Raw genomic sequence first — 23,628 nt, forward strand, 5'->3', positions numbered from 1 at the left:
TATAGAAACAATTTAAATGTAGGTTCAATAGAAAGATACATGGACTGGTCTACTTTCATCTCTCTCCACAACCAAACAAAAACACATCTGAGGTTTGTTTGAGCTGGAAAAAAATAAAAATTAGGAGAACCAAAACAGCAGGTGGGCAAAAGGGCAGAGCAGCTGGAATAGGCTAAGTGTTGCCAAATTTTATACAATCTTAATCTGAGAGGCCACTTTGAGCTTTAAGTTGGAAAAATATTGACTTTATGCTCAGGGGACATGGGAAAATTTTTATACATGATTGAGATAAAATGTAAATGATGTAAATGGAGCTGCGTGGTTCAGGCTGGCTAACAGCAGTTGCAGTTAAACAGAACCAAAGATGCAATGATTGCTTTACACAAAGGAACTCCAGCAACCAACATTCTCTTTTAATGTTGCAATAGTCTTTGTGAAGGTTAGGGCTTGTTTTTCCAAAATGCTTTTCCAAGTAAAACCAATTAATTTAATTGCAACATGTATGACTTCCTGAATATCATCTGCCTTCTAGTTGTATGTTCTCTGCTAGCTGCTTCTACATGAATTCCAGTGTGACTAGAGCAGCTGAAGTTGTTTTTAGCTGCTCTGTAATGACATCTTCATCCTTAGTAGGAGGAGAAGGAAAAATGTCATTAAAAGAAGTTATAACTTTTGAACTAACTTTAGAACTACAAGCAGACTCAAGAGGGTAAAACAGTGAAAGGAAAAACATACCAGGGCAAGTTCAAACTAATAAGGAGGGCTGAGAAGCATAAGAAAAATATTTAAAGGTAGTTACTATTTTAATTATTATATACAGGAGAACATTAATTAATCTTGAGAGAAGCTTTGTAATATTAGAATATCAAATTTTTAATTCCCTAAACTCACACTTAATTTTTAAATGGCACATTTTCAGCAGTACTCCCATGGTCAGGGTGTGGCTGTCATTTTCTTGGAAAAATAAATCAGCATGAATGGTAGCACAGTGCAAATTAATGCAAATTAAAGCACAACATAATTAATGGAGCCTAAAACAGACAGCTTGTGAAGCCACAGCTGGAGCACCTTTCCATATTAGCCCTGTAATAAAATCCTTTAATACCTTTCCTGTTTTCTGGGCTGCTCTGGTGGCCCTTTCACATCACTGGCCTTCAGTACAGATGCAAAAGGCTGTCCAGGCTAGAATTTCAGTGCACATCAGCCAGTCCAAGAACCAGCTGTGCTGGGATAGTGCCCAGCAGGAGCTTGTATGAAGTGGTTGTCCAAAGGCAGGGAAGATGGTAACTCAAAGGGTTAAATGCCTTTCCCTTGTTTTAGATACCCAGTGATCTAATATATTGTTTTAGATGTCCAGTTTTTTATCACTGTCATTTCTGTGCAAACCAACTCCAGGAGAGATATGTGTGAGTAAAACCACATTAGAAGTGATTCTTTGATATCTCCAAGATTACACGCCCATGCCATCAGCCTGAGAGGTTGAATTACCCCTTCCTGGGAACTGGGTACTATAAGGAGGAAGGTACAAGTGAGGGATGTTAATGACCATCCTAGAATTACAATACAGGAATGGGAACCCTGAAGGAATAGATTTGGAGGTGGCTGTGCTCCAAGGCTTACTCCATACCTGAAGCCCACTGAACATAATCACTTCAGCCCATCCAGTTTTAAAGTGAGCTCTCCATCTAGGAGTTCTAGTAGTGTTTGGTATTTGATCTTTTGGTACTTTCGTAAAAGGACTATAAGCTCTCCCATTTAGGGGTCATCTCAAGCACTGCCACTGTTAAGAAAAAAAACCCCTCTTTGACTTCAAGGAGGTATTTCATAAGATGGAAACTATTGCAGCATTTGCTTGCTGCTAGGTGAAGTATTTAATGTTCAGAACAGCTGCCTAATATTTCAAGATGTGCATAAATTTAGGTGATGCTCAGATGTCCACTATGTAAATTCTACCTCAATGTATATTTTAAGAATAAATTAATCCTTCTGTGTTTAAATTATCTCTTTGTTCTTTAGGTTAGAAGACATTCAGATGAGTAATTCTGCTAAATAATCTTGTTACTTATTTGAGGCAAATAAGCCAGAAGAGTCTTAAGTTTCAAAGACCCAGCCTATTAAGTTTCTACTTGAAGTTAGCTTTGATCTCTAGCTTCTATCTGAAGTCACTTAAGATTGATTTGTCCCAAATGACTTCCACACACACGCTCAGCTGCTGGATTCCTGTTGTGTGGATCCCTGTGTGGAACAGGCTGACCAGCAGATGTCCCCAAATTCTACATAATCACACTTTCAGCTCCTGAAATCTTCAGTGCCCTTTCACACATTCCAAAGGATGAAGTCACTTGAGGCCACAAATACTCTTGCTACTTATTCACCTTCTTGTGAAAACTGAAGTTCTGAGGTGGGGAAAGCTTGACTGCTGACACAAAGCACCTCTATTGTCATAGAAAAATTGTTTGGATATTGGTTCACTTTTTATGACATGCTGCCATTGATTGTCCCTTGTTTTATTTTCAAAAGCCCTCTAATTTTTTTTCCTATAACAACAATCCTCATCCAAACATGACCTGTAATACTTTTATCTGGAGGTTCAGTCCAGGAGGCAGGACTTTTTCCAAACTATGATTTTGACTTGATATTACAAAACTCATTAACTACATTCTTTATGCACATCAAATTCTGCTTTTACAATCCCCCACAAACTATTTTTTTTTAAAGCTAAGGAGTTTGTAGGAGGTTGTAGACACAAAGGCTGCTTTGTGGTGAAGGAATGAGGAGAGGCAGACTTGTGAGAAATACAGGAGACATACTGAGCCACGCATTGTGGCTGTGTCCTTCCTCCCTACAAACACCAAAAACTCACCTGATTTGTTATAAAACAGACTAGACTAGTATGTAGGAGCAAGAGCAAGAAAGAGTCTAAATGATTGCAGATTTGTTTAGAACATGAAGATTTGCTTCTGAGGGGTACTGAAAATTAATTCCTCTAACTCCACTATTAGAACTCAGGTACAAACAAAAGCATCAGAACCCCCCCCCCCCATGAAATTAAAGACAACTGCACAAAATGAGGTGGAGTGGCATTGAAAGTTTATCCATTTCAGAAATCTATACAATTAGATACAAAAAGGAATTACACAAAAATTTACATATTTGCAACTCTTGTATTACACAGGTAAAGAGTGTGTGTTATGGTTTAAATGGATGTTTACAATTTAAAAATCTTCTGAGTATAAGTTGAGCAAACAATCCAATATCTGAATAGGGCCCCAAAGAGAGCATACTATAAATAACATTGTCATGACACAATGAATTAAATTATTCTCAGATAGAGAAAATCTTACTCTGTAGACAGGTGTGAATATTGCAAGAAACTTGAACTTACTCTGATATACATAAAACTATTTGCCAAATCAGTTTTTTAAATGCTGTCTTGGCTGAGCTTCTTTAGAGAGATCAATGTCAGGATGGTGCATCACAGGGACACTAATGTGAAATAAAAGGAATAAACTTAAAAATATCCAACATTCAAGAGAATCTAAATTTTAAGTACTTCACATTCTGTACACACATAAGCCCTATTACGGTGGGAACAGAGATCAAAAGACTGATACTATGTATGTCTGTGTCTCTTGAAAAAGATGGAGGCAGAATTTCCTGCCTCAATTCCTGTATATGATCCTCATATTCCATCTGATTAGTAAGAAAAATTCCCTAGGGACTAAATCCTGGTTTATTGTTTTCATAAAAAGAAAACTATTATTCTGTAATAGTTTTGTTATGATTTTAAAGTTGTGACCATCTAATGGTAACAGGATTAAAATGGCCATGTATAAACTTTTAAAGGAAAAAAAGTTTATGAATACAAATTCAGAAGGATAAAAACTAGATACCTTCTCCTGTTTCAGGAGTGGCAGATTTTTTTTTACTATTATTACAAGTCTTGTAAACATTATTAGAGTATGAGACCATTATGACAATTTCTGGATCAACAGAATTACTTAAGAGGTTATTAAAATTAATTTCTCCTCCATATTAAAATTCAGGAATAGAGTAATTTTTAGCATAAATATCAAGCCCTTGGATTTAGGATACCGGTCCCCAAAATATTAGGGAACAAATGTTAAAAGCACCCTGGTAATGTCTATCACTGACAATAGATTAAAGAGGGATTTTTGTTTTGCATGCAACTACAAACTGAGTAGAAATTTTAATAATAAAAGAAGTCTTGGTAGCAGACTAGGGTAGTGTGTTTTGCCCTAGAACAGAAAAAGTGTACCTGGCTGACAGCAAAGTGTGACCACAAAGATTTTTGGACTGATAGTAGCATCAAAATCATGGTTTCAGGTGTTTTTTTGTGCTTTCTTTTAAAGAAACTTTGACTATGGCAACATGAGATCAAACTGCTAGTTGGATTTTGGAGCATTCAAATGGCTCCCTTCCCTTCCCCCAAAATCTGAAGTAGCCCTTTCTCTTTTCCTTTTAAAAATACCAGTGGCAGGAACCCTTCCAGTTCAGAACCAGATAATGGGGCTCCCATGAAAGCCAAATCAATATTGTCCCACAATGGGGCTCCCATGAAAGCCAAATCAATATTGTCCCACACTTCTCTGAAGTGCATGTCATGAAGCAGTATGGGGGTGCCACACCCATATCAGCCAGATAGTACCTGATAGTGATTTCTGTACTCAGAAGGTACAAGGGTATAAGAGGTGGCTTAAAAAAAAGCCTCATTTCCTGATCATCTTTACCTATAGTAAATAAAATAATTTGCACAGAAATCTTCATTATGTACACATCAACTATACAAGTAATACAAAATATCTCAGTTGAGCACCAATGCTGACTTTAGGAGTAGTACCTCCAAGTCAGAGTATTAGTATTTCCTGTCACAAATAAATGCTGACATACTTTCAGAAGTGTCCATTTTCTAGATCAGCTGTGTTCAGATCACTTCTTTGTTCATGTTCATCTTCAACATTCCAAGAAGATTAGTGATAGCAGCAGTTTTAGAAAAGGTGTGGGTATCCTGGACAGCTTTCACAGCACAATCAGTTCAGATCTTTGTAGAGAAAAAGACCATAAACTCCACTGATCTGGACTCTAAGGTTTTGCCAGAAGTTCATTAAATGGAATTTACATGACAATTTATGAGAGAATAATAAAAGGTGGACACAGACCCAGCTTGTGTGTGCAAACAGCGGGATGTCCAACAGGCAGGAGTCCTGTCCTCAGGGGCAGCAGGGTGTCACTGAGCCATGGCTGTCCTGTCACCTTGGCTTGGAGTAACCATAAGGACACCTGAGAATCAGGCTGTCATGACTGGGTAAGACATGAGTGCTGTAGTATTCCACCAAACTTCCCATGTTCAAAAACAGGATGTCTGAGTCCAGGTAAAACTTGCCATCCTGTTGTAGAACAAAAACATATGTAAGCATTGGCAGTAATGTTTCCAGCTAGGTGTCTAAAGGAAAAAGGGCCAGAACATCATCATCAGAACTAAGTTCCTTCAAATACACTATTCCTCTGCAAACTAGTCAGTCACACAAATAAGTCCAAATTAAACTCAGGAATTTAGTAGGATTTGACTAGGGCTGAAATTTATGATGATATATGACACAGCAACTAGAAAGCCCAGATCTGAGTACTTGAACTTTTATCCTAGATCAGATATTTGTAAATCACCTGATTTTTACTGTCAGAGGTGGGAACAAATTTCGACTTGAACTTGTTAATTCTGATATTTACCTATATGCACCCCCCTTTTAATACACACTGACATATGTAATTTAAAGATGCAAATGTAGTGCAGCTACTGACCTTTTCAAAGATTCTGTAGTTTCTCACTTTTCCTGCAGGTTCATCCCATACAACTAATACCTTGAAAAAGAAAAATGCAATGTATTCAGTCTATGCTACCAAGCTCTTCTAAGTCAAGGTATTATTAAGGAATTACTTAAAATTCAGCCTAAAAAGTTTTTTTTACAATCACTGACATTATGATAGGGATTCTCTCATATTTGCTTGCTTTAAGAAAAGACCACATTTAAATTGTTAAGTACTTTGACATATATAAAATGCAGCATATCTCAATCAAGAAGTTTTTTGGGGGTTAGACTCAGCAATTGCAATTTACCTTTCCAGGCTTAGTAGATGAGTTCCTAATACAGTACAGTCCATTTTGTGGTTGTCCTTGTGGGCTACTAGCTTTAAATATCCTAAAAAGAATAAACAATGACATATATTACAATTAGTCATGTACATGACATGTTATTAGCACTCAGATAAATCAAATACCTACAGTCCTAAAATTCTCAATACAAATAAATATCTGGTTTGGGTGCAGTAATTCACAGTAGATCATAGCTGAAAGAAAGTCACTGTTCTGCACCTCTGAACCAGCAGTGCAGCACAGATCATTTGGCTCTCTGGTCCATCCAGCATCCTGGCAAAACAGCCTCCTCTCCAGATGGAGCCTCACATTGCATTCTCATCTGTCAATTAATATATCAGCACTGAACTAACTTCTCTAGAAAGTGATTTGCATATTAAACATTTTAGTGCATGCTTTAAATACAAGTTATCAGAATTATCTTTGGACTACAGTCCAGTACAGGTTTTTGTAGGACTTCCAAGGAACTATTTTAAAATCACATTTTACCTTTCAACTTCGAAGGATTCAGAGGTATTAAGAAATATTGAAACAGGCAGCCCAACCTGTAAAAAATATAAAGATAATAAATCACCATTAAGTCAATGACAACTCAAAACCCTAGCAACTTGTTATGCAAATAAGCTACAGCCATAATCTAAAATTATTAATGGTGATTTAATCTTTATGCTTCTTCCTCCTTTATATCCAATCTTAAACTCTGTAACTTATCAAGGCATTCACAAAAGCTCAAAAAGAAATTTAAAAAAATATTACAAAGCAATGTGTTTTTAGAAAACTACTCTTCTGCTGAAATAAAGCCCTTAAAATGTTCCCAAAGGTATACATAAGCAAGGGAAAAAAATATTCTTTTAGAATGGATCATCTGCTTCATCTTACTTTTTCATAATCGTCATCAGAGTCATCATCAGGTTGGCTTGGCTTGGAGGGTAGTGCTGGTTTTTCAAATGAAAAACTTCTAAAACTCTGTCCATCTGGTGGTGATCTCCTGGCAGAAACAGAATGAAAACTGAAGGATGTCTCCTCAGGAAAGCAGAACAAATATACACAAAACACTCAAGGAATAGCAAAACTAGAACTGAAGTTTCAGTTTAGCCCCCAAATTATGGAATCCTAGAATGGTTCAGGGTGGATAGGACCTTAAAGACCATTCTAACCTTCCTGCCATGGGCAGGCACACCTTCCACTAGACCAGGTTGATTGGAGCTCCATCCAACATGGCCCTTCCAGGGATGGGGCATCCACAGTTTGTGTGCCAATCTGTGCCAGTGCCTCACCACCCTCCCAGTAAATAATTTATTCCCAACACCTAATCTGAACCTACACCTCCCCTCTTTCAGTTTAAAGACATCCCCCCTTGTCCTAGCACTCCATAGCCATGTCAAAAGTCCCTCTCCAGCTCTTTTGTAGCTCTTTTAGGTACTGGAAGGTGTCCTAAGGGTCTCCCCAGAGCCTTCTCTTCTGCAGGCTGAACAAACCCAACTCTCTCAGCCTGTACTCTTAGGAGAGGTGCTCCAGCCCTCAGATCAGCTCAGTGGCCTCCTCTGGACCAGTTTCAACAGTCTAACAGTCTTTCTTGTTTTGGGGGCCCCAGAGCTGGAGGCAGTACTTGCAGATTAATTTAGATAACCACAGATTAATTTGGGTAAGGAGAGACCTCTAGAGATGATTTAGTCTAAGCTCCTGCAGAGAGCAGGTCCAACCAGATCAGCTAGATTCACTGCAGATTTTCAAATAACAGGCAAAAAAAGCACAACACAGAGAGGGATGGTTCAGGGAAGAGACACAGATGTTGGTATGAATCTGAGTATGCCTAAACTTCTTAACTAATAAGTGATTGAAAAACAGTAGTGCATTGTGTTTTCATACTTACTGTAACTGGGGGCCTAAAGATTTCTCTGTTCTGGGCTTGACTGCAGGGGGCTGGTGGCTTGGCACAGGTGGCTTCGGGAGCACTGGTGGCACAAACAGTCCAGGTTTACCATGTTCCCTTGGCACTTTGGGCTCTGCTAGCTTTTCAGCAAGCTGTGACAACTTGGGTTTATTGGCTGGCAGAGGAGGAGGAGTCCGTGGGGAAAGGTTTAAGGTTTTTAGCTTCTCACACGCTTCTGGAGGAGCAAGGACCGGGGCTGGAGACGCAGGCTCTGGGGGCAGCGGGTGAGACTCTTTGCCACTTGCAGGCTTTTTGAACACAGGTAAAGGGGGCACAGGGGGTGGCTCCAGTTTGATTTCAGGTAAGCTCCTCTTAGGGGGGGGTGGTGGTACTGGTGCACTTGGTTTGCCAGAGTAGGAATGTGCCCTTGCTTCAGAGTAGGGAGATTTCCTGACATGAGGAACGGGCGGAGGTGGGTATGCAGGGGGCAGCACCATATCTGCAGAAAGAAAAATAAAAAATGTGATACACTGAGGGGGAATACAGCATGTCATCAAATGAGACTGCTCAAATCAATTTTCTGTGTGATCTAAGATATTTCACTGGCATAGGGTCTGACAGTACTCAACAGGCTGGGTAAGCATTTAACTTTCAGCACAATTCTGAAAGTTCTAGGTAATAAACTCCTGCTATCTTTCTTCAGGCATGGCTTAGGATGGCTTAGCAAAGACTTCTCACTTTGTATCTGTTTTTTCCTTAAAATCATTACTGCTGCTCCAGACTGATGACCAGATACAGGTCATCCCAGGCAGGAGGCTCCAACAAAACACCCCCTAAAGAAATTGCATGCTTTCTGTAAATGGTTACTGCTGTTATTACAAACTCCTGACCCTAAATACCTCTCAAGATTGGATACCTCTGCATTACTTCAGTTATTCTGCCAGCTGGAATAGTAATGACTAATACAAAATAATAACCTTGCATTCCACATGAATATTGCCTTCACTGGGGGCCTTTCAGGGGAGGAATCAAAGAAATCACTTACCATCTTTGACTATGTCAGAAGTATCTGGCTGCAAATAAGACTCATCCTCTTCCTCCTGGTCGTAATCTGCAGATAAAAAAATCAGTGTGTCAGACTAATAAATACTCTTGGAACCCAGGAAACCTAAGAAAGAGTATCAAGTACTTAGGGCTCCTTAAAACAGATATTTTTAAGGTATTTTTTCTAAAAAGGTGAAAAAAATTAATAGTTTTGACCCACGTATCTGCTATCTAGGTGTTTCCTTAATTTTTCATGTCAATTAAAAAAGCCATCTCTTATAACAGAGGGAAATCAAGTACACCGCACATTAAATTTTTTTTCAACTTAAAAGTTAAAAAAAATTTTTGGTGACACTTTCTAGTGTTCCAGCCTTCCTGAGAGAAGTTCAAATCAGTTGCAGAGACACAACTACATGGATGCATTGACAAAAGCACTTGGAAAAAAAAAATAACGCCCAGAATTTAACCCTACCACAGAAAAACTTAGGATTTTGCAATATGGAGGATTAAACAAGCTTAGTGATCTACAAAACAAATTTAATTATTTTGCCTTGGTCTGGCAACAACAACAACAAAAAAAAGCACCACATGTGCTTTTAACATGTGGTGCCATTAACAAATGGCTTAAGTGGTTTCAATGCTGCCTTTAACTGTAAATCAGAATAACCAAGCCACAAAACCATGTTACTTCTAGGCAGTAATTTCTCATCATTGATTATAAGAGGAGCCTGAAGGACAACAGGCAGAGGAATGCCCTAAAAAGGGTAAGCATATCTGATACAAATCAGTTATTCTAATTTCCCTAATTTAAACTCCTACCAGGCCTCTTATCATCATTCATCTTGCATACAAGCCTCCCCTCCCATAAAATGAGAAGGACTAAATTGCAACCCCACATGAAATGCTGATGAGCCTGTGCTGCTCTGCTTGCAGCAATGGAAACGGATTTCCTACAAGACCATTCCTGCAGAATAGTCAGGAATTTCCTTTCAGGAAATGAGAGGACTTGCTCCCATCAACATTGCCCTTGGAAATCTGAAAGGGCAGATGGGGAAAGGCCAAGAAAAGGATCCCTGCTGAACCTCAAGGCAAAGTTTCTCATGTTGGTTTTCACAAACATATTTCTTGACTAGGAGCTCAGTTGCTGAAATATGCTGTGAATGCCTACCTGACAGGCTTTCTGTCATGTCCTCACTTTTAATTAACCTCCTTAAAGGATCTGAAATTCTTTAGTTTATTTGTACCAACAGTTAATAGAACAGAACACCTGTTGCTGATTTAAAACTAGAGATTCACCTTGTAAAAAACACCAGTTACAAATTGGATCAATTTACTTAAGCTATGGGAATAATTCCTGCAGAATTCAGAAGAAATAAAGAAGCCTTATTTATCAGTGTCTGAATTTGTCACCTTCATTATCTGCTGAATGGTGGGAATACTTGATGTCAATGGGACGTTCTACTGAGCCATAGAAACTGTCTGCATCAGAACCTGAGTCACTGCAAGAGAAAAGACAGAGTTACTTCTGTTTAGCAGGACTGCAGCACTGGAACGGAATGCTGGAAAAGCAGAAGCAGTCTGTTCCTATTTCCCAATTAACAGTCAGATAATGTTGTTGTTGTTGTCTTTTAAAAGATTTCCTTTCTTTTACACAAAGCTGATATTGAAAGTGCTCTTTGTTTAAAAATTTGGGTTTTTCTTCATGTTCTTTAAAGTATAAATTGGGAAGGGATTTTCCTCTTGGGTCTTACTGTGCCTGTTCTTATTTAACAGGAAGTTACTTGTAGGTGCAAAAAGCCTAAAACAGCACTGTAAAGAGCAAGTGCAAAAGGGATAAAAAAGCCAATAAAGAATAAGGGTTTATACCTAAATTCTGTTATTATTTCTTTCTTCTCATGGTAGTGGCCAATTTCCCTTCTCAAGGATAGCATCCAATTCTAAACAAAAATAAAAATAAACATTCAACACATCAATTTTTAAATCATTAAATGCAGATGTATCTTGTCCTCTGTAAGATCAGAGTAACTGTGCAGGGAACATACATTGAAATAATATTTATCCATTGCTTTTTTATTGAAAAGACTCAGCAGTCAAATGTTTTGACTATCTAAAATGCTGTAGGAACCTACTGAGGTATTAAATTTTCAGTTGCCAAATTTCATGCTGTTATTCCTAAAGCCAGATATATATTCAGAGTATGTTTACAGGTGAGAGATTTCACTGAACAGTTTCCAGAATTTATCAAAGTCTTACATATCATTACTTTTTCCTTGATGAAAAATAAATATGGAATATTTATGAAATATGGAGAAACCCATGCTAGCTAGTATGTCACAGCCATTCCCTAAATTACAAGTTGAATTAACATTAAGTTAATAGTTAAAACTTCAGACATGATTTTCAGAGGAGCCCAAAGAACCAGGTATGCAAATTTCAGCTGCATTTCCAGTTCATTTAGATTTTAGGGAAGTCCAGGATTCTCTTTGCAAAAGAAGAAAGTTACCTTTCTTTCATCTTCAGAAGAAGCTGAAAAAAACCACGTCCTGTGCTTCTTGCTTATGTGAACTAACTTGAAAGGAAACACATTGCTTGATGTTGTCTCCTCAGCTGCCCGCATCACCCTGAGAAACAGAGCAACCAATACAGAAACACCTTCATCTAGAGCTAATGCTGCTATACAAGGCATAAAGACTGACAGAAAGCAGTTTCATTGACCAGTTTTGCCTTGTGGAAAATATCCCCAAGCCCAGAAAACCACCACAGAAATCCCCATTTGTTCATTTGCAGTACTTCTCCATTGTTGTGGTAGAAGGGACGATGCAAAAGGAAGAGCACTTGTTAATTCACCAGCCAGACCTTTATAAACAGCTGCTTTGACCTGTTCAAGAGTTAATGAATCACACTCATTCATAAGCATCACACACTGCAAGAGGTACACAGGGTGCTTGTGGCCCTTATTTCAAGAAGTCACTATTTCAGAAGGGAAATCAAAACACATTTCCCATGAAAAAACAAAAAAACTAATAATAAAAGCAAACTTCATTTTTACACGTTTCCCTTATAAACACTTTCTTGCACATTTTTTATTAGCTTAAAGCAAGCATAACTTAACCACTTTCTTTTTTGTGTGTGTAAGGAATTTCTTCATTTGGGGCTCCTAGGGGGAAGAAAAACCTAAAAACCCCTTATGCAACTACTCAATCTAACAATGCCTTCAGATCAAATTCTTTTTTCAAGAATGTTTCTCTGTGCCTTATACTAATCAAGACCTGGTCCCTATTCCAACCAAGGTCTCTACAAGGCTGCTGGAATGAAGATACATAAAAAGGAATGAACAGTCTCCAGCATTTACAGATTCCATGGTATTGTTCACATTCATGTGGATAGCAGAAGCTGGTGTCATGACAAAATTACAGTGTGGGTTTCTTCTACAAATTAATCTTGAATTTTTAATTAGCTACAATGTTAACAAGTGCATTCCCTTAAAAACATGACATTGTCGTGCACTGTTAGAAAAGCTCTCGTCATCTAAGAAAAGGCAATTCCTTGTTCCACAACTCTGAGAACATTATACAGTACAAGATATACAAATACCATAAAATTGCAGTGGTTAGGATTAACACAATTATAATTCTCTACATTCCCTCTTTCTCACTAAACCTTTCTTAGCATCAGTTCCAACAGGAATTCCCTAAAGTTAGGCTGGACTTGTATTAGTAGGCCTTGTGCTTCTGCTGCATTCAGATTCTGACTGTACTGGCTAACTTGAAAGTCACATATTTCAGTCTTCAACTTGCAAAGTAAATATTAAGATTAAAAATGTGTAGTGAATTGAATCAGATACTTTGCACATGCATTCTCTTATTTAGCACTCTGTAGTTGATACAGTTTCATCACTAACTACAGTTGCTGAACAAGTAACTCCATAAATTTTCTCTTCTGATTCCTTTCTGGTCCCTACAGAACAAAGAAGGTCTGTCTGAAAGAATCCATCTGCATGTGCAGTCTGCATTAATCAGTAACAGGAGCAAGGCCATTGCCATTCAAACAGCTTTACTGGTTAAATTACAGAAAAAGGCTGTCCACTCACCAAGCACAGGAAATGTCATATATACAATTTGAAAGGAATAAATTTCTTGGAATCTGAGATCAATTCTTAACCCAAACAACAGATGTAGCTGTGTTTAACTTCATTAGAAATGAAACCCAGAGCCCTTAGCATTAGGTAAGAGGAACTTGGGTGTTTAACAACTTTCTTGGCACTTACCTGTGGTAACCTTTCAAAGAAAATGCACCCTGGGGAGATGCAGATGTGCTGCTCTTGAAATAGTAAATACATCCCTCGTGGATAATCACAAATCTCAGTGGCCCTGAAAGAACAAAAAGCGATCAAAATATAAATCCAAGGGCAGCAGAACAACTAGAACCTCTTGGCATGTGTAGAACTACAGTTTAAGATCTTAGTAATCATATGAATCACTGTAAACGAGCACAAACAAGTTAAGTGACAGCTCACTGATGATCAGTCACACAGTGAAGCTGTCCATTTGCAGAGTTTCAGCACTAAGGGTAATCTTGGATTCCCTCACATGAGAGGCAGATGATCTGAAAACTTCAAAAGAAGCCTCAGACTGCAGGTCTGACCTCCACCTGTGCTCCTTTATTTGTGGAATAAGCAATAGCAGTAAGGCAGCCACAGGATACAAACACATATTTACATCCATCCCCAAACCATTATCTCCCTCTCTTCTTTCACCTCAAGTACATAATCCTGCAAATAAAATGAGATCCTGTTTTCTTTTTTCAGAAGAGGTCAATACTCCTTCCTTTATCAAAGGCAGAAATCCTTGTCCTTAACTATGTAAGTATCATTTCAGTATAAACAGGGATACCAAATGAATAGCATATATATAAACCCAAAATATGAACTTTTCCCCATGTAAATAGACACTGATTTCAGAAGAAATTACTGTTATTAAGTACAGCCCAATGTTGGCAGTGAGAAAATTTCCATTTCACAACAGCAGTGGGAGATGGGAATATTTTTTCCAGTACAGAATAACCAACTGGAAAAAAAAAAAAAAAGCTGAGTACTAGTTTCTTTCAGAAAAGATACATATCCTGGGCATCTGTTTGTCTTGAAACTCTTACTTGTGAAGGACTTGACAAGAGAACTAAACAAGCAAATAAAATCAACCCCAACTTATATTATCTAAGATTTAAAGCTGCAAAACAATTAAAGGAAAATCTTTCAATATGAGTCTTTCATACATATATTCCAGTAAAATTATATTCCAATACAAAGTAGAAAAACAGCTTCAACAGTCTGCTAACACAAAATCTTTTACTGGGCCCAGAGGCAAGCATTTCAAACATGTAATTTAGTTAATACCTCATTCAACTTACACTTCAGGATCTGCAGCTGGGTGCCTCCTTTTTTATGAAGATACCCTGACTTGGTGACTCCTCCAGGCATTGTCAGAAGGTTTTGTGCTCCGATTGCCTTCATTGGGACTGGCCAGGCCTGCTCCTGCGAGGCCATCATTCTGCAATTTAGAATAATTAAAAACAGTTTAAAACTCGGATTTACTTTAAGGAATGAGTACTGAGAAGCAAAGCCTGTTTCCTTAAACAAGCTTTCCAAACAACTAATGTGGTTCAGCACTCAAGAATGTAACACAGACAGGGTGTTCAAAGATTCCAGGAACTTTGTAATGTATAAAAAAACGTGGTGCAAAAAGCCCCGATTTATTTTTATACAGCTCTCAAAAGTGATTGACAGTTGTTGAAACAAAGAAAAAGTGCTTAGTTAATATTGCTTAAGTATTTATGTTTTAAAAATACTCCAGATAACACTGCAAGACTTAATCAGGCAGGTGACTGGAAATAAAATTGGTTTCTTCTCCCAAGTGCCACATGACACACATATATACAGAAAATGTCATTTTCTGTGCAACAAGGGAATCAGTCAAGGTTTAGTAACTGCAGCATCCAATACTACTTACTCCAGATATTTACATGTTTTATTCTTTAACTCTTAATTCTTTAACTAAAAGGATTAGTATGTAATCTCATACTGTATGTTACATGTGACAGCATACTGTGCAAATGAAGGTATTGTCAGATTCCTGAAGGCTTCCTTTTGATTTATGTATCAATTATTTATGTAATGCTCCACCAAGCATCTCTGCAGTTGGCAGTCTTTCTGCTGTCATCTTAAACCAAATAGATTCGTTTCTGAGGTAGCAACTTATTCTGATATATCAATATGAGCCCTTTCTTTCTTCAACTACTAACAGAACTAGGCTAAAAATCCTACTGTGTCATGGGGAAAAGAAATCACATGTGAATAGAATGGGAATTTTGACCTAGGCATAAAAGGGTCTGTTACCTTCAGATGTAGGGCTAGAGACCTTTGCTGGTAAAAGGCAAACTAATGAAGTTCCAGTTAATTAGTTTCTGATAAAGGAACGATGGTTTAGCTTGCAGTGCAGGACTGAAATTTAATGGATCCTCTACGTTTCTCTTTTTCCCAAAAGGGACAGTAAGGGATGTAAATTGTGAGGCTCAGCAAAGAACCCAAGTCTCAGCACAACACCCCCTACCCAAGCTCTTGCCCCTCCAACCTGATAGCTTTTTCCATTCTGAAAAGAATAAGGAAGTGTTTCAGATTTGTTGAGGTACAACAGCAAAGTGTGTATCCATTGTATGGGTTAGGGAAAACAGAAATGCAAGTTAATGGATCTTGCATTTAGGATCAGTTCAGGATTTAGATCTGTTTGTTGTTTGGTGATGACGCATGTGTGGGAAAGGGTGGAAATTCCTAGCAATTTCTACCAGGAGAGTTTAAACTAAATTAAATTCTCTAGGCAGCCTAGAAGACTTAATCAAAAAAATTAGGTTTTGGTCTCCAGTGTTATGAAGCAGACACAGCCAGAGAAGATGGGATCCAAGGCTCTAAAAAGGCTCCCATAGCAGACACGCCAAGACACCATGGTATCCCAATTTTCCCCCTGGACCTCCTGCTCACCAAAAAGTAAGTTGCTTTTGTTCTACTCAGCTATATCCTTCCTTCTGCTGTTTCCTCCCTGTTCTTATTACATGACTGAGATCTTTCCAAGCTGAGTTATTTCCTCCTCCTCAAAAAATTTCTAGCAACAGCAATATGTCCAAACAGGAGCTACTCTCGTATTTTAAGCTTTTAAGAATAAAAATCAAAAAATAGTAGCAGAAGCTAACATTCCCCCTGCCCCCCTAAATCCTTCAAATTATTTCTCCACATCTTGCAGAAAAGTTGAAGTGAGGGAAATGGAGAGTGTTACCCAGCTGGCTGCTGATGCCAAACCACATGAACACTGCTAAGAGCGATTTCCTTGAAATAAGGATTGCAAAGGCAACTCCTGGGCTTATTCTTTTAAGAATACACACAACAGTGTTTAACCATTAGAACTTAAGTTACTTCAGTCTGTTTCTAGTTACATTCAATAAATAGACTAAGCAAAAATGAAACCTTTTCATTCAGATGAATATATTCTGATGCTACTTTTCCAACGTTAGTCTCAATGCCATTCAAGAGTTTCATGTTCATCTTAGGTCTTCCAATCCTCTGTACCTTTACTACAAAGAACAAAAGAAAGGACTGAAGCACCCAGTGCATGGTGTGAAGCTAATTCAATGTTTTGTATGTAGGCTGAAAACCTATCAGAAGGGGCAGAGTTAAATGTCTCAGAGAAGTTATCCAAAACAACCAGTAAGCTGAAATTTCTAGGAAGCCAAAGTCAAACACTGGCACTAAGTATATGATGCCCTAGGTAAATACAGAAAGCAGAAATATTTGTCCTGGTCATGTTTGCCTTCTATAGGAGAGTGCATCAGTCAGACTACTCACTAAAGCATGTCTGGTTGGGCATTATCTCCTCTGCCTGAAAAGCCAGATCTTAAGGCAGACAGGAAAGAAAACTAAGGAAACAGAGAAAAAAAATAATCCATTTCTACAGTGTGCTGACTATGGGATTTACCTGACAGGAAAGGACAGCTGAGTATCAGATTCTGCTTCCCCTTTTCAATAAAAATTCCTATTTTTGGCTACTTACTATAAAACAGTCCTGAAAATAGAGACCAAAACGTGGAACTTCCCCAGCCCAACTAAGTGAATAAAAGAAGTGAGTAAAAGGAGACACAGCTGAAATCTATGACATCAAGTACAGATTACATGAACTAAAGAGCCCACCTAATGCACCAGGCTTTTCAACAGATTTAGAGGCAGCTAAGCCTATTATCTGGATTTCAGTGTGGCTTATAACACTCCCCATCATATCTGTGCACTCCTCAAGCACTTCATTTGCAGGAACATGGTAGACACTTAGGGAAGACTTCAATATTCTGAGATGAAATCTTTCACTTATGCTGCTAAAATGCATTTAAGTACTTTGACTCTAGACCTAGTCAGATTTTTCTTCTTGACTGTAGAAAACAGTTCTGTAAGGACAGATGTTACTATTTTGCATCACACTGTCGGGAAAAAGCTGTCAACACAAATCTAACTTCAGAATCTGTATTGTAGGGGTGGGAGAGAAGGAAAAAATGGAAGCTCAAAGATTTCTGTGGTCTTGGCATCTATAGTATGGTGGCTTTTAGCTCACTGAATAGTTCTTCAACTCTTGATATTCCTGTTCTAACTTCTTTAACAGATTACATCAAGAACAGAAGGATGTTGCATTACCAGGTAGGTGCCACAGCAGTCACTGAAGTCACTGTTAACTTTGGCATTACTGAGAACAGAGGGACATTTCCCACTTGTTTCTTATGCAGTCACGTTCTTACACTACAAGCCAAAGCCCCCCTTACAGATTTTCACCTCTGGTGCATTGGAGAGCCTCTTCCACAGGGCTGACAACCAAATTAACAGAAAGGGCTCACTCAGTGCAGCCAAAGCTCCTTCTGACACTGGTCCTGTCACAAACAGAAGGCAACATCCCCCATGCATTGTTTGGTGAAAGCTTCTAGTAATAGCTACACACTTTATTTCTCTTCTCACTCACCAAGGAACTGGATACATATTTTTTAATTTTTTAATCAGTTTTTCCACCAAGTCCCAAACCCACTGCATGTGGCTATTGAATTAATCTTCTCCCCCTCGGAATGGAACCCTCTGAACAAGAGGATGGCAGCAGTCAGGGAAAGGTCTTGCATCACTTTGTTTCTCAGGTGATCCCTGTGACAATTCTATGCCTGGGAGGGAGATGAAAGGCCCTGCAGTGTAGCAGGAGAAATAGTAGAACAGCAGTTTCTAGGATGTGCTTCATCGTTCAAGAGTGCTTTTGGAAAGACAGAATGGTGCAATCAACACTCTGGAGCATGATACAGAGCTTATATAATCACTATTGTAACTGCTTCTTATATACAAACTGGTCCACCAGACTGAAAACCAAACCAATTTGCAGTGTATTGCTAATGTGTCAGTAAAGTCAGCCCAAGTCTATCACATCAGTATACTTTTCTCAAACACTATCACAATGAGCCAGTTTTTATTTCACAGTACCCTGAAAGTTAAACTTCATGAATAAAAGTGAATTTGCACACTTCATCTTGCAACCAGCACAGGGCCAGTCAGATGCAGAAGTGTTTTCTGAATCATAGTACTGCTACCAAACTCAAACTCTGAATGGGTAGCAGACTTCTGTTAATGTGTAGCAAGTAAATGTATACATCTGGGAAGCAATTTTAATCAATCCCTCACTCAGTGGATAGAGAACAGCTAGATTGAAGGCTAGGGCATAACTTTACAGGCTGAAAGTCCCTCCATGAGTAAAAGTAAAATTCTGCCAGGTTAAAAATCTGGATTACATTGTAGAAGAGCACTTACCCCTCTTGGCCCTAAGAGCTATTGGAGTTCATCCCAATTAGAGCAAATACAAGTTGATTCAATTAAGGATTGCATCCTGGAAGAGCCCTCAGTTCTTGCTTAACTTCAGCAGAATCTATGGCAGATGTGATCATCTCCACATTTTGCAGTATATAGGCAAAAAAATATTACCCTCTTCTCTGAGACTACAGCTGCCAACAGTTGCTTTAAAAGTTTTCACTTGTTATAATAATATTTATGATCTGGCCCTGCTTGGTCATGCTAGAAAAAAACAAAAAAACAGCCTCCAAAGCTGCAGTACAGAAAGTAAACCTGATCTGAATTTGTAACAACGCTCTCTATGCCAACTACATCTGAGAACTTTTACAACTGTAATCTCATAACCTCTAGTCCTTAAATTTTACATGGAAGTAATACCTAACTAAGCCAGATGCTAGTTTACTTCTGAATATATAACTTGCAAATAACATGACACATATAATACATAACTTACAGAAATGAATGTATTTCTCAAATCATGCAGAGGGAGACTGAAGTATCAGGTTTTACCAAAAATGAGGCAGCCTTACACACTGCAGAACAGGAGAAGTTTCCCCTATATTCTCAGCAATTCTGAGTTAGAATGATTTCTCTGATTCAAGCATCTAAACATTTACCATTTGTTCTTAAAACTGCTTTCTGCAGAATTATCAGGTCTCTTGTCTATTTATTAACCATTCTCCAGTACTTCTGAAATACTTTTCCATATCTCTCCTACTTTTTTTGGTTACACATTCCATTTCTTAATACCTCCAACAGCCCCTTTCACAATACTCTCTCAGAAAGATTAATAGCACACTACAAACACTGAAGTAAAAAAAAAAATCTTACAGGACAAAGGGAACAGAGAAATAAGCCCGACTGAGATACACTGTAAAACTAAATTTACTCTCTTTAACTTGCTTCAACTTGCTTTTCTTTTCTGACAAGTTTTCAAAACAAACACCCAACTAATCTCTTCCCACTCCAATCCTTTAACTCATGCAGAAAATGAAACGATAAAGTATTTTAGTTCAGCTAAAAGTATTTTAGCTCAGATACCATATTCTACTCTTAGTTGCAGTCTGCTCTGACCTGCAGGAGACAAGATGACAGAAACACAAGCCACAAAAGCACTAACCTGGAGCCCTTGTCTGATCGACACATGGTTTTTCTGCAGCCAGTTCCACCGAATGATTGTTTCCTTTGTGATGACAAAGCCATTAACAACTTCTGACCCCTCTCAGGCATGGCAGGACCATCCCTGCGCTTCTCCCACCTCTGGGTACCCCCAGGTTGAAAGCCACAGCTGTAGCTGCCGTCTGCCCAACACACAAAAGGAAAAGCAAGCCTGGCCCAAGCGCTCGTGCATCTGCAGTGCTCTGTGGCCAAAAGTGACGCCGAGGCAGTGACTTGTTTCCTTTGTCACTTCCTGTTTCCCCGCTGTCAGTGGCAGCGCTCTCTTTGTCAGATTTCCCAGCTTCCCAGAGAGGTTATAAATCAATTCCCACACAGCTCAAACGCCTGGCAGGCACTGAGCTAGAGAGCAGAGGGGATTTTCCAGCGCTCACTTTCTTCCCACTCACCTTTCAATCAACCACTTTCCTAGGGGAGAAAAAGAAAATGGTCCTTTTTCCTCCTGGTGTGCTCCAGCTCCCACACGGGCAGAGACACAGCTCAGAAACGCTGCCTGTGCTCCTGAAGAGCCTGTGCCTCAGGTATTTGCACTGCCCCACAGAACTGTAAGTATTTAATCTGTTTTCTCCCCCACAGATGGAGCTTGTCTTTCCCTCTTCAACCCTAGACAATCAAAGTAGCCATCCTGAAAAATTCTGCAGCATAGACATGCTTTAGAGCAAGTCTTGCCTGTACAGTTAATGCTACACAAACCACAAAAGACAATAAAATTCAAATTCAAGAGTGCACAATTGCTCACAAGTATCACCAACTGATAATGAATAAATGTCATTGTTTTACACTCATTTTCATCTGGAGTTCTTAAAAGGATTCAAGTGTTTCATTGATTTGTCTAAATTTAAAAACATTCCAGGCTCAAAAGTTTGAACAAGACAAAATCAACTAGCAAGTTTCAGAGTGATGGATGAAACATATATAATTATGTCAGGCAAAGCTTACTTCATATATTTTTGGGGAAGTGGACATGAGTCGGATCCCAAAATAGAAGGAAGAAGTCTCCATACAACATCTCTTTTTGTAAATGACCCAACAGTCAAAGCACAAAAGAAAGTAATATTTCAGATACTGCTCCCAGCTGTATGGGCTAGAAAAAAAAGCTCTTTCACCACAGGGCACCCATTTGCATCCCTTCCATTGCCAGGCTCTGTGGGAAAGGAAACTGAACCATAAATCCACACACCTAATGTTAGCCAAAAGGATCCACATATCAGAACACAAGATCCCTCTTTAATAAGGATCAATACCAGTTGTCTCAGTGGCCTGACAGATTTGTCACACAGAAAGTGATTACAGAGGACTAAGCTCAGTGGTTTGTGACTTAAATTCACTTGCTTTATTTGTTACAGTATCAGTTACCCATTTAAGGCACACTGCCCTAAATCTGTCTTTCCCCCCTCAGCTCTGTTATCTAAGCATACTCTGCTAAGTCTGCATTAGCATCTTTGCAAGCTGTCTCTCTAACTTGGTAAAAAAATAGATTTAGAATGACAGCACTTGAGTATATGCAACACTGGAAAAAACCCCTCAGTTCCTCTTTCCCTTTTCTGATGTGAACACCTCACTCCTGGTTTTCCCCTCCAAACTCCACAACTTCTAGTGCCATGTTCTTTGGCTCCAACAGCCTCATTAAACCATGCCTCCTTCATCCAACACATGTTCCTGAGGAACTGCTTTTCACCTCTAACCTTTCTCATGCTGTGCTCTCTCTTTCTTCATTTTAGTACTCAGAAATGCAGCAGAATTCTTCATTTCAAGTTCCAAGATCCCATTTCGACTTCTCTGGTGATTTCCAACACTATCAAGATGTTCCCAGAATCAGAACAGAAGACAATTCACACACACACACAAGAGCAGGTGTTCCACCAAGGAACAACCAAAGTTTAGATGTGTCACAGTTCTGGGAGACTGAAAATTCAGTTTAGCTTTCTGGACCAAACATTCACCAGAAGGATAGTATTTCAAAACTGTAAATAAGGAATCGGAAAAGACATGAAAATTTTATGGATTTGATTGCCATGTCTGCCAGGGAAGTGAAAGAGTATTAAATATATCCTCCTTCATAAAGCAAAATTCTATTATGCGTGGACCTTTGGTATAAGGTTTTCAGATTAATCTTTCAGATTTCATTTGTCCCCATGAAATCAGTGGTGAGAAGCAGCCTTGCACCAAGCTAGCCTAGGGAGAATTTCACTCCAAAAGAGATACTCCATTTCTTTAATGCTATAGCTATCACTCAGCCTTAAAGCAAGAGCCAAAGCATCTGAAACCAACACTTGGATTTCACTCCAGCAGGGCTGCTGAGGAAGTCAGCCACTGTCAGGAACAGCTCTTGCTGGCAGCCCAAAGCAATCCTAGTAATCATGAGTTAATGGGATGCCAGGACACAAACACAGCTGGCAGAATGCTGTCCTTGCTGGTATAAACTCACCACAGGGTCTCACCACAGGGCTGAGCTCTGTCTGCAGCAGGAGCACTTCCTCTTGCTGACAAATTTACAGGAAACTGCAAGAATGGACTGCAAATAAAAGCAGCACAAGAAAAGCGCAGCAACAGGCAAGGCAGAAAAATCAACAGGGCACTAAAAATATTAAAATAGCATGAAAACCACTTTCTGTCAGCTGCAGCAAGCCAGCTCAGTAGTTAAATGCCACTCAGAATAATGTAAGGTTTCATACATTATCTATTTCCACAGAAGTCCACAGTATAATAAGGCATTAAGAAAGTAAGGGATGAACAGAATGTGCCCTAAGTTTGAGTCAGGAGTAGATTATTAGAAGTTTTATTCTTTTATTAATTCTACCAAACTAGTTTAGTCTCAAGTTTCTAGATGGCAGTGGAAGCACAGCCCACATATTGAGAGATAATGTATTTGTCAGCTGCATGCTTCACAACTGCAGATTGTAAAAGAGCAAGTGTAAATTACAAAATCCTTTATCAATTAAGTACGGCAATCTTGTGAAAATACAAATAACCATCCATCAGAATTACTTCTGCTGGGTGAACTGCATTATTATCACTACAAAAAAAAGATAAGTCAGTAAAAAGGAGAAGAAATGAGGCCAAAACTTCCAAAAATCCTCTTTCAATGTCAAAAGAACTCCTATACTTTAAATTTCCACCATCATCTCTTCCTTCAACTTACTTCAGAGGACATGAACAAGTCCTAATAATATTTTTACTTATTTGTTACATATACTTAAAATAGGTAACTGAAGTCTTGATAATACATATTCAATCGAATATATATCCAGTAAACACTTAAAATCTTCCAAGTTTCCACTTATACCCCAGCAGCTCTTAGGTTCTGAACATCCATAGACATATTGTTGGCTTGGAACTTCAAAAAAATGCCAGCCAGCACCAGTCTGCAATAAAAAGCCATGTCTCAGAATGATGAAACAAAGTTGTAACTTTTCATGATTGTTTCATCAAACAGTTTGGCACACATCCTAGAAGATG

At 38.7% G+C, this 23,628-nt stretch overlaps 1 protein-coding gene across 4 annotated transcripts in view; it reads right to left on the minus strand.

The window, feature by feature from the left end:
- Positions 1 to 3,073: 3,073 nt before the first annotated feature.
- SH3BP2 (SH3 domain binding protein 2) overlaps positions 3,074 to 23,628 on the minus strand; it is a 36,540-nt gene continuing 15,985 nt past the window's right edge. For 3 of the 4 annotated variants that reach the window (XM_036382987.2, XM_036382985.2, XM_036382986.2), the window contains 12 exons: positions 14,496 to 14,635; positions 13,357 to 13,459; positions 11,593 to 11,710; positions 10,956 to 11,026; positions 10,500 to 10,588; positions 9,091 to 9,156; positions 8,046 to 8,544; positions 7,052 to 7,160; positions 6,662 to 6,717; positions 6,137 to 6,218; positions 5,821 to 5,880; positions 3,074 to 5,408 (listed from right to left, as the gene is read on the minus strand). In XM_036382987.2, coding sequence (XP_036238880.1) covers positions 5,271 to 5,408; positions 5,821 to 5,880; positions 6,137 to 6,218; positions 6,662 to 6,717; positions 7,052 to 7,160; positions 8,046 to 8,544; positions 9,091 to 9,156; positions 10,500 to 10,588; positions 10,956 to 11,026; positions 11,593 to 11,710; positions 13,357 to 13,459; positions 14,496 to 14,634 — 1,530 coding nt within the window. In that variant the 5' untranslated portion in view covers position 14,635 and the 3' untranslated portion in view covers positions 3,074 to 5,270. Of the gene's footprint in view, positions 5,409 to 5,820; positions 5,881 to 6,136; positions 6,219 to 6,661; positions 6,718 to 7,051; positions 7,161 to 8,045; positions 8,545 to 9,090; positions 9,157 to 10,499; positions 10,589 to 10,955; positions 11,027 to 11,592; positions 11,711 to 13,356; positions 13,460 to 14,495; positions 14,636 to 20,113; positions 20,303 to 23,628 lie in introns of those variants that run through there. The other variant, XM_036382984.2, reaches the window with a different exon arrangement.

The sequence above is a fragment of the Molothrus ater genome, chromosome 4, assembly GCF_012460135.2.
Source record: "Molothrus ater isolate BHLD 08-10-18 breed brown headed cowbird chromosome 4, BPBGC_Mater_1.1, whole genome shotgun sequence".
Taxonomy (NCBI): Eukaryota; Metazoa; Chordata; class Aves; order Passeriformes; family Icteridae; genus Molothrus; species Molothrus ater.